Source organism: Solanum pennellii, chromosome 8 (genome assembly GCF_001406875.1).
Source record: "Solanum pennellii chromosome 8, SPENNV200".
NCBI lineage: Eukaryota > Viridiplantae > Streptophyta > Magnoliopsida > Solanales > Solanaceae > Solanum > Solanum pennellii.
This window is the reverse complement of record NC_028644.1, coordinates 4978965-4990533: the sequence shown is the minus strand read 5'-3', so window position 1 is coordinate 4990533 and position 11569 is coordinate 4978965. Positions and strand designations below refer to the sequence as shown.

The 11569-nt window shown below is 27.0% G+C and overlaps 2 protein-coding genes across 2 annotated transcripts; both read right to left on the bottom strand.

Moving 5' to 3' along the window:
* Positions 1-1665: 1665 nt before the first annotated feature.
* Positions 1666-2481, bottom strand: LOC107028268. The gene is made up of 2 exons (XM_015229301.2): positions 2027-2481; positions 1666-1936 (listed from the first exon to the last, which is right to left on the bottom strand). The coding sequence occupies exons 1-2, from the start codon at positions 2467-2469 to the stop codon at positions 1666-1668; spliced, it is 714 nt and encodes a 237-aa protein (XP_015084787.2). The 5' UTR covers positions 2470-2481.
* A 401-nt stretch (positions 2482-2882) lies between these two features.
* Positions 2883-4560, bottom strand: LOC114078360. The gene is made up of 5 exons (XM_027919055.1): positions 4320-4560; positions 4205-4237; positions 4013-4120; positions 3318-3408; positions 2883-3238 (listed from the first exon to the last, which is right to left on the bottom strand). The coding sequence occupies exons 1-5, from the start codon at positions 4491-4493 to the stop codon at positions 2883-2885; spliced, it is 762 nt and encodes a 253-aa protein (XP_027774856.1). The 5' UTR covers positions 4494-4560.
* Positions 4561-11569: the final 7009 nt, after the last annotated feature.

Below are 11569 nucleotides of genomic sequence, written 5' to 3'. Positions count from 1 at the left end.
TTAACAGATTAGCACGGAGGTTACCGGTGATTTCACTTCTTGAGTTTATGAGGGTGACAATTCAGAGGTGGATTCACAAGCATAATGAGGAGGCTGATAAGACTACATCTAATCTGACAAAAAAATATGATGTTTATCTACAGAAAAGTATTACGTTGTCGTGCAATATGAGGGTATGTGTTTCACTGTATTGTATTTTTAATTCATACTAATCTTCAGCATGTATAAATTTTTTTTTTTTACACAGGTGATACCTTCAACTGTTGATCTGCATGCTGTAGCTGAAGGAGCAAAGAAATACATAGTAAATTTGAACACAAGGATGTGTAGTTGCGGAAGATTTCAACATTATGAGATACCATGTGGTCATGCAATTGTTGTTCTCCGGTACAAGNTTGCTGTTCTCCGGTACAGGAAGTTACATGAAGCAGATTTCTGTTCTGCTTTTTATAGCCTCATGAATTTCAAAGATGCTTATGCCATTCCTGTCGAGCCTATCCCGTGCGAGAGTACATGGAATATACCAAGTTATATTTCAGATCCTAAATTGATGCCGCCTGGTCCAAAAAGAGCAGCAGGAAGACCCAAACTTGAACGGTGGAAGGGATTCGCAGATGTGAAATTCAAGAAGACAAAAAGCACATGCAGTAGATGCCATCAGGTTGGACACAATAAGAAGACTTGTTCAAATTATCCTGTACAAAAACAATGATGTCGTAATGTTAAATCTGCGTTTTTGAGGCATTACATTGTTATAAAATGTTTTTTATTGAATAATATTACTATTCATTCAAATGTCATACATTGTACATACAACTGGTCATATATTAACATATTAAATTATAAGATGTTATAATTCATATAGTTTTCATACATTATTTATACCAGTAATATACTTACAATTTGTTTCTGTTTGTATTTTGAAAAATATATTTTATAATTTGTCATAATTCATATATTTTTTCATACAGTATTCATACTTGTAATATAATTAATATCTGTTTCTATTTGTATTTGAAAGTGTATAGTATTCATGCAAAAAAAAATTATGGAATAATTTAACATTACTATGTACTATATATCAATTTTTAATATGACATTCATAATTCATATGATTTTCATACATGATTCATACAGTTTCATATATGTTAAAGTGAGACACATTTAGTAATAATCAGTAATAATTTATATAAAATCATCAGTAGTCATAATAAAACTACAAACATAAACAAATTGTATGTATATTACTGGTATGAATAATGTATGCAAGATGGTGATACACATTTATTAATGTATAATTGTATGATATAATTCATACAATTTTCATACAGTATTCATACCAGTAATGTAATTAATATATGTTTCTGTTTGTATTTGAAAGTGCATAGTATTCATGCAAAACAAATTTATGGAATAATTTAACATTACTATGTACTATATATCTAATTTTAATATGACATTCATAATTCATATTATTTTCATACATGATTCATACAGTGTTGATATATGTTAAAGTGAGACACATTTAGTAATAATCAGTAATAATTTATCTAAAACCATCAGAGTAATCATAATAAAAAAACTGAGAAAATACATAAATTGTTCATAAGTTAAAAAAAAAAAAATAAGTCAGTCAAATAAATATGCATTGTGCCATGATGATTTCTACTTCCTGATACGGAATTTTGGAGTAGGATAATTGGTGGTGTCTATAACTTGTTCTTTATGAGTTCGAGGTCCACCCTTCTTGCTAGCAACTGTTCCTGTAACTTCACTTTCACTGGTTGCGCCTTCATCATTCTTTGATTTTTCATAATGCCAAAGTAATGTAGCATATCTTTGACGATGATATGTTGAATCAATATCAATATGTAATATATCAAAAACACCATTGCTCATGTATTCGGCAAATAGAGATGTGTATAAACCACAATCACTGTAAACAAATTGAAAAAAAAAATTTGTAATGAATATATAGCAATTCCAATTTAAAATGAATAAAAAATAATGTAAGAAATATACATACTTTGAACTTTCTTCTTGTTGAGGAACATGTGTAACATTCTTGATACTTAGAGGTTCAGAGTGAGACTTCTGTTGATAATCAGGGAGATTATTCGCATACAAATCAAGCCTTTTGCCATAAAAACCTGTGCTCGTCAGAAATAAAGGAATCATGGTTGCAAGCTTATCAACAACTTCTTTGACTTTCGTTGAATGAACAGATCCTCCCATCATCGAATCATATACATATAGACATCTACTTTTGATTCGGAATACAACAAGAAACCAATGGAATTTGTCATTGATGTTGACTGGGATGATTACTTCGTCAACCCTATCCCAAGGAATGTTAGCAAGCAGCTTATATCCTCTAATGCATTGTCCAACATCATGGTCCGGTGATATGCATCTCATGTCACATTGTGATTGTGTCCACTGTTTCTCAGTGTTATCAACCCATGCCATAAATCAACAATCAACAGTACTGTAAGAAGTGACTGTTTGGGAGTATTTTGCCTTCTTTCGGAGATAATACATTATTGTATTAATATGCTGTTTAAAAAAAAAAAAAACCTATCTGATTCATTCACTGTTCACACATATTTCATACAGAAAATATTCATACATATATCACTGCAACTCAAAACCATAATAATTAGTTGAAAAAAGGTCTTACCCCGTCCTCCCAAGGTCTGCCCGGTTTGACTCATTATGTGAAAAAAATCCTTCTCTCCAATTTTGACAACGCCAAAGTCCATTTGAGGATGAAATGTGTTTTTAATCTTGGAATATGCTGCTTTTCTATATATATTTAAAAAAGTGTTATATTAATTTAGTAGTTTAGAAATTAAATAAAATAATTTTTATCATCGTTCAAATTACCTGTCACGCCTGCTCGACACATCTTTGAAAATCCATTTATTGAACTCCTCAATCAGTTCATCTGGTACATCAAACCCATTGTGATTTTGGAATGGATGTTTGATTTTAAAGAATGTAGGTACTCTATTTGAACTGCTTTCTCCTTCCGACATTCTGATATAAGGAAAAGAATCGTATTTACCCACATTCTTGTGTCTTGTTCGCACATTTGGAGTAGTGGTGGCATTAAGAATCGGATCAAGGGCAATTATTTGTGTCATGGTAAAATCAGGATAATCGTCCAATGTTGGTGGTTTTGATTTTGACGTTGTAGATGCATCAACATTTAAACAATCATCCGTTGACTTTTGAGCTGCATATACATTAAAAATTGTTAAATAAAAAAATATTTTAAAATTTTCATTTATGTGATAAAAATGAATATATTGTACCAGCTGTGTTTGAACTTTGGACTTTTTGTCCAATTGTCTCTGTAGGCATATCTGTTGGTTCAGATTGTGCAGCATGATGGTTGGCGTTTTCCTGAAACATGTATTCATACACATGTAATACAAAACTAATGCAGTTAATCATACACAATTCTAATAAAATTACAACATAATATTGAAAAATACATAATTCATACAGATAGTATACAAAAAATAATACAATATAATCATACACATTTCAAACAAACTTACAACATTCTTTTATACACAATATATTCAACACCAACTATACAAATCAAAACATAAAGTATAACTAATTATGGATATTACTATTCACCAGTATCAAAAAACTTGATTCAAAAAAATTTATACACATTTCATACACATTTTATATATACAGTGATAATATAATGAATCATACACAATTCATACAGTGGATCGTACACATTTCATACAGTTAATCATACACAATTCATACAGTGAATCATACATAAAAAATACATGTTTCAGCAATTGAGATTGTAATATGAAGAAATCTGTAATTTCATACAGTGAATCATACACAATTCATACATTATTTATTTACACAAAATTTATATATTAAATATTTTATACACAAATAACATAAAATAAAAATAACAGAATTTATATATTTTTCAAACAAAATTCATACATAAAGTATACACAGATATATATACCTCTGGTTGTTCTTCGGGTATTTGTTCTCTTGACAATCGAATCTCATCAATTATCATTTTGGTGGAGTTATCAACATACACCTTGATATCAGCCATGTGCTTGTGAACCTTATCGGTGAACATAAAAAAAATTATACATGAATAGTTTATAAATTCATTATATTAATTATATAAAAATATGTTGGAACTTACAGTGATTTTGAGTTCTTTCAACTCTGCCTTAACCTGTTAATTAAAAAATAAGTATTTGATATGTGTACTGTAATTTCAAAAAAAAATTATGTTTATTTGAATATTTTACTTGTACCTCTGCAATATCAGCTCTCAATTCTTGAACTTTATGTTCACTATCAGCAGCACGATTTTCTGATGATCTGGGATTTTCTGAATCATGGTGGCTGCTGGACTGATTTAAGATGGTTTCGTCCATTAGATTTAGCTCTTCTTCAGAGAAGACAATATTTCTGAATTTATGCTGCATCAAAAAAAAATGTATAATGTATAATGATTTATAATGAATGTAATAATATTGTAAGAAAAATACCTGATTCCCATGTGTTCTGAAATTGTTTTCTTCAAATCGTCAAAAAAAATGACGTCATTCGGTGTCTTCCAGTTCAGGATTCTCGGTGTGCGATTTGAAACACGTATAGCAAATGCGTTGTCAAATGGATGACAACACTCATAAAACCATATCTGCAGTGCTATGTGGAACTGGCTGAATTTGAATGACGTTGGATTTTTTTTGAATTTTTTATTGCAAGCTTTGAGTGTTAAATTAAAACACTCATTTGCCCAAGGGAAAGTTGCATACTGTCCAGACTCTACCAAATCAAAATACAATTTTGGAATTGTTGTCTTTGAAGGGTCTGATGCAGTCAGAAATGAAGAAATAAAGTACAAGATCCCGATTTTTAGACGGTCATCTTCTTCCCAAAAATTTTGCAATTTAAACTTGTAATAAAAATCTGACTTTGATACTTTATTAAAATCTCCAAAATTTTCAGCAATGAGTCTGTTTGGAACATGTGGATCAGATACAAAATCAGAAACAGGTCCACATTTCAAACCAGTTATAGCAACAAACTCTTTTAACCCAAAATGTAACTCTTTACCATTTACTTTAATGACAAACATGTCATCCCTAACATTTTCATTCCCCATTATAAATAAGTGTCTCAACAATTGACATTGGATTTTAATGTGATGCAAATTATAAAAAAATCCAAAAGGTGTTTCATCTAGGAATTGTTGAAACTTGTCTTGACCTAAAAAGGTCAAGTTCAACAAATCCGCAAACACATTCATGTTAATACATGAAGACAAATGTGTTTGTGTCTTCTTTTCCTAAAAAAATGTAAAAATTAAATACATCAATCATACACATATTCATACACATGTAATACAAAACTAATGCAGTGAATCATACACAATTCAAACAAACTTACAACATAATATTGAAAAATACATAATTCATACATATAGTATGCAAAACATAATCATACACATTTCAAACAAACTTACAACATTCTTTCATACGCAATATATTCAACACCAAAAAATACCAATCAAAATATAAAGTATAACTAATTATGGATATTACTATTCAACAGTATCAAAACTTGATTAAAAAAAATTATACACAATTCATACACATTTCATACACATTTTATATATACATTGAATCATACAGTGAATCATACAAAATTCATACAGTGAATCATACACAATTCATACAGTTATTCATACACAATTCATACAGTGAATCATACAAAAAAAATACATTATTTATTTAGACAAAAATTTCATACAGTGAATCATACACAATTCATACATTATTTATTTACACAAAATTTGTATTTTAACTATTTTATACCAAAATAACAGAAAATAAAAATAACAGAACATAAAAAAGTTTTAAAAAATTAACTTTTACTAACCTTTGAACTTTTTTTGGGTTTAACTGTTTCTTCTTCTTCTTGTAAATGTGAAGTACCGATTTCAGATGCTCTTGATTTTTTGGATTTTGATTTTATCAACTCTTCCACAAAATCAGATTCAGAATCTGATGATTCCTCGATTTCTTTTCCTTTCCTTTTCTTTCCTCTTTCTTTCGTCCTTTTGTCAGATTCATCTATTTTTTTCTTTTCTTTCACTTTTCTCTTCTTGACGTTTTCCTTTGGATGTTTGTTTGTTTTTTTTTTCTATTGTTGATTTCCCTGATCTAGATTTAACTTTAACAGATGAAGTTTGAGATTGTGTTTGTGATAAAATTTCGAAAGATGGAGCATGAAAATCGTCTTAACTTGCTTCTTCATTCAATCTTCTACTTTTTCTCGGGGTTTCGTTGCCTCTTTTCGACATTGTACGGTTTGTTTATCGCAAGAGTTGAAGATTTGAGTGCTAAAAATGAAGATTTGAATGCAAATATTTGAGAATTCTTGAAGAAGACTGTTAAGAGAGAAGTGATTTTGAGAGAAAATTTAGGCGTGCGAATTTGGTGAAAATTTTTGATAGGCGTGCAGATGTAATGATTTTGAAAAGAGTTGGGGAAGAACAAAAAATTTGGGGAATATAAATAATTTTTTTTAAGATAACGTTTTACAGTTTTAAAAATAAAACTGTAATTGTTTTAGATTTTGATAAAATCCCTAATATTTTGTAGTTATCTTTAAAAAGGTAACTAAATAATATTTAATTTAAATTACTTTAATTAAGAGTTTTGTTTAAAAAAAGTAACTTAAAATAATAAATTTAATTAACTACATTGGTTTAAATATGGTAATTGAATTATTTAAATAAGTTAATTATTATTTTAAAAAATTAATGAGAATAATATATTATTTCTTGATATGCTATAACTTGATAATAATATGCTATAAGTAGTTTATTCTTAAAAAGTTTGTTTATAAATTGATATTTAACCTCTTAAATGTGTGTGTAGTGTTATTTTAATAATAAAAATTTCTAGAAATGTGTAATAGATAATTACCATTGATTCTCTCATATTAATGTTACTAGATTCTTAAGGCCCGTGATATAGGCCCGACATAACCGATTGTTAATCATTATTTAACAAATATTTAAAGGTTTCTTTATAGCATTCTGATCAATATTAATTAACATTGATCCTGATTCCTGGTGAAAAAGAATTAGTAAGAAAATAATAACTATAGTGATTTGATGTAGTGCATCACTGCATTGAATAGTGTTCTTCCTTTCTTATTAAATATTTTTTAGTTTTGATTTTTGAATATGATTTTTTTTAATAGGGAGCACTATATCCTAATAGGTCCTATTTCGGCGCACATTAGAATTAGAATTAATTGAACTATAATATGAATATCGAATACTGGATAAAAAAATATTAAATTAAATTAACCCAAAAAACTTTTAAGTATAATTGGTATTAACAATCGGTAGATTCAATTTTTAAGTTGTAGAACACTCAAGTCTAATATTCAATTTATTTATTTTTTACTATAATGACACAAATTTATTGGGATTCGAAGTTAATTTGTTTGTGCGATTGAATATTGTCTTATATAAAAATCATGAATCATTATATATTATCATCTTGAAATTTATCCTATTCATTTCATAAAATCTATCATAGTTTTCTTTATAATTTGTTAAAATATAATGTTCATTTTCTTTTCTTAGTTCTAACTCCACATAATATATTTAAAATCACAAGCTTAAAAGGCATTTAGTATATTTCACATATTTTTAATTTAAAATTATAAGATTAAAAACTCTTTCTTAATTTCTTAAACTTTTTACCAAGTCAAAATAAAACAAACAAATTAATATTAGAAATGACATGCATGTTTCATTATCACATGAAGTTAACAAATTAAATATAGAACTAACATGTAGGTTCATTATCAAATGAAGTTTATATATATATATATATATATATATATAAAATTTATCTTAATGAACATAATTTTTTTTAGCATGGTACAATGTGTTTTTGGTTGGTTCTCTATTTTCATGCACAATAACTTATAGGATAATGTAATTAGAATTAAAGGTTAAATTAACATGATATTTGGTTGGTTCTCTATTTCCTTGCCCACATGTGTTTATCTTATTTCAAAATTTATTCATAATTTATAAAATTATTATTTAGACATTTGCTATTTTGTTATCTCTTTTTAAATATTAATTTATTTTAACTATTGTAATTAATGTATTGATTTTCATGTGTTTCGATTCTCTACTTCTTATTTCAGACCAAAGAATAGTAATATTAAGTAAATAAAGTAAACAATCTACTATAATTGATTAAATATTAATATGATTAATTTTAAAACTTAAAATAATCTATTATAAAAAAAATGTTCCTATCATTAGTGTACGTAAATTGAACACAAAAAATATTTAATATTTCTATTTAATATTTGATTCGAAAATTCTAAAACTATTTATTTAAATTTAGTGAGTCTTTTAGTTTACTTTACTTTCGCTTAATTTATCTATCCATTTTGTTTATTAATTTTTGTTTTTATGCTACCTAATTAGATTATTTTCATTTTCATTTAAATATTTAATACACTTAAAAATCATTTTTGTTTCTTTTTATATTTATTTCGTGATAAATTAATTTAAAAAGTGGGTCCCACCATTTTTAGATTATATGATTACTTATGTTATTTATTCGGCCTTTTATGACAAGAAGTACACGTAGTCATCATTTGTTTGAGTATTTGGAAAATTCTTACTTTAAAAGTAGATAGTATAACTATTTTAAGCTGATAATTTATATAAAATGATAAAAGTGTCTTTGATTGTCAGACTTCACTCTTTTATATAATAGAAATTTATTTCACCTATTAATTATAATAATAGAATTATAAAAAGAATAATTAATCAAATGTAATCAATTAGTTAATAAAATAAAATTAATTTATTTATAAATTAAAAATAATTTGTTAATATACATATAGTATACATATTAATAGTGTGTTGTGTGCATTTTTACTAATAAATTAGTTGACCTAGCTGTTATGTCAGAAGTAGGGGTGGCTCAAGCGTATTAGTGGTCTAAAGAAAAAATCAAATGGGGCCTTAAACTTATATTGTTAATAACTTTTATATAATTGATTTCTTCTAGTTTTCATTCGATAATATAATCATTCTTATTTTAAATTATTTTTCATGAGATGTAGTACTTTAAATATGTCGAATTTCTTCCAATAATCCCTTTATTTTTCATGAAATGTTTACTTTTTCTACAAAGTGTATTGAATATTTGTTAAAAAAAATACTAACTACTATTATTAAAAATGAGATCCCTTATATTTGAAAATCTAAGGCACATGTACTTTTTTTAATACTATCGATCCACCACTGATCAAGAGGATATTGTGGATGGGCATTGTAGCTAAATTAGTTCCTAATCCAATAAGGAGTCAAGGACCTATACTTGTCAAATTTGTGTTCCACAAAGTTTCATCTTTATAGGCTGAAGTAGTGAAAAATTTATATATGACATTTTTTTTAGTACTATTTTCAAGTTATAGATTAGAGTTAAATTTTCAATATATAATTAAATATTTCATGTTATAACATATTAAAATGATAATAATAATAATAATAATAATAATAATAATAATAATAATAATAATAATAAACAAAAAAAGGCTTTTGGAAAAATAAAAAATTAATAGTAAAAACAAAAAAGAAATATATGGGGTTAATTTAACTTGAATTATTAATAGATAATCAATAGTTAGCACGATTTAAGGAATTCCAAAATAAGTAATATTATTTTGTTTCCTTAAAACGCTCAAATCAGTTAAATTCAATTTAAAATCTGATGTTGGCGTGAGAGTTTTTTTAGATCAAGAGAAAGCTAATTTAGATTTCTTTACGAAATATCCATTGTACATCACTTTGAAAGATTTTGAGACGTATAATCAAGATTCTATAGTTGTTACGGATAGGAGACATTCTGATGTTAGTATAACACAAACTAACATTAATTTATACTCCAACAATTTCATCTGTTTGATAGGAGTGAATTTAGACGGAGATGTCAATGAAAATACTGATGAAGAGAATGATGTAATAAGTGACCGTTCTAACTTATTTGTAGCTGAGATTCAGATTTACGAGAATAAGGAAATACTTATGGAGGTGATGAAACATCTTGGAGTTGTCAAAAAATTCAGTTTTCGTGTATCTCGTTGTAATGCATCTAAGTAAGTACACACATCCTTGTTTTAATATGAATTTGTTTTTAATTGAATTTGGTATATAAGATTTTAATGCATCTTTTCTTATTTGTGAAATAGTTATTACGTGAAGTGTCCTGATGATAATTGTTAGTTGTTTGAATAAATCAAAGTTATTCAAAATCAGAAAGTACAATGTTGAAAACACATGTTCTGTTAGAGATAGAGCATGTATGCAAGGCGTCATGGAATAACTGACGTTGTAATTGTTTTAATAATCGATAGGTTTATTGATTCATCAACCATATACACTCCAAAAGATATAGCGAAAGACATGTTGAAATTGCATGGTGATGCGCTAACATACATGCAGGCGTGGAGAGCTAAAGAAAAAATGATAAAATTGGTGCGCGGGAGATCCGGCCGAATCATATGCTAAACTACCATGTAATTTACGATCTAAATTATGAACTAAAATGTTTTGAATTATACAAATAAAAAAAATTAGCATACAGTTTGTTTGCAGAATAATTCACATTATCAATTCGGTATCCTTTCTATATCCATTTGAAATCCATTTTGCATGTAATTTTAGTTTAATTGGTATTACAATTTATATTCTTTTTGTATTCATACAGTGTCATTTCTGTATTCAATTGATATCCTTTTGTATATAATTGATATATTTGTGTTTTATAATGTTCAGGTATCTGATTATATAATTAATTGAAACAACTCAAAAAAAATATTGTTTTTCGAAATTCAAAACAAATTTGGGTATAGATTTGAGTTGTTTCATTAATTATATAATCAGATATTTGAACATTATAAAACACAAATATATCAATTGTATACAAAACAGTAATACCAATTAAACTAAAATAACATACTAAATGGATTTCAAATGAATACATAAAGGATACCAAATGGATAATGTGAATTCAATCTATGAACAAACTGCATGCTAAATTTTTTTATTTGTTTAATTCAAAACATTTCAATTCATAATTTAGATCGTAAATTACCTGGTAGTTTAGCATTTAATTCGATCGGATCTCCGCGCACCAATTTTGCCGCTTTTTCTTTAGCTATCCACGCCTGCATGTATGTCAGTGCAACACCATGCAATTTCAACATATACTTCGCTATATCTTTTGGAGTGTATATGGTAGATGAATCAATAAACCTATCCATTTTTAAACAGCTACAACGTCAATTATTCCCTGACGCCTTGCATACACTCTATCTTTAACGGAACATGCGTGTTCAGCACCGTATTTTCTGATTTTGAATAACTTTGATTTATTCAAACATGAACAATTATCAGAAGGACACTTCAGATAATAACCGTTTCACAAATAAGAAAAGATACATT

Bases quoted from the DNA above. Each gene is read 5' to 3' on its own strand.
- LOC107028268 (XM_015229301.2), bottom strand. From the start codon at position 2,469: ATGGCATGGGTTGATAACACTGAGAAACAGTGGACACAATCACAATGT. The intron at 1,937-2,026 runs GTATGTATATTT...ATTTGTTTACAG, and splicing joins CAACAAGAAGAAAGTTCAAA to TGATTGTGGTTTATACACAT.
- LOC114078360 (XM_027919055.1), bottom strand. From the start codon at position 4,493: ATGCAGCATAAATTCAGAAATATTGTCTTCTCTGAAGAAGAGCTAAAT. The intron at 4,238-4,319 runs GTACAAGTAAAA...TTTAATTAACAG, and splicing joins TGAGAGCTGATATTGCAGAG to GTTAAGGCAGAGTTGAAAGA. The intron at 4,121-4,204 runs GTAAGTTCCAAC...TTCACCGATAAG, and splicing joins TGAAAGAACTCAAAATCACT to GTTCACAAGCACATGGCTGA.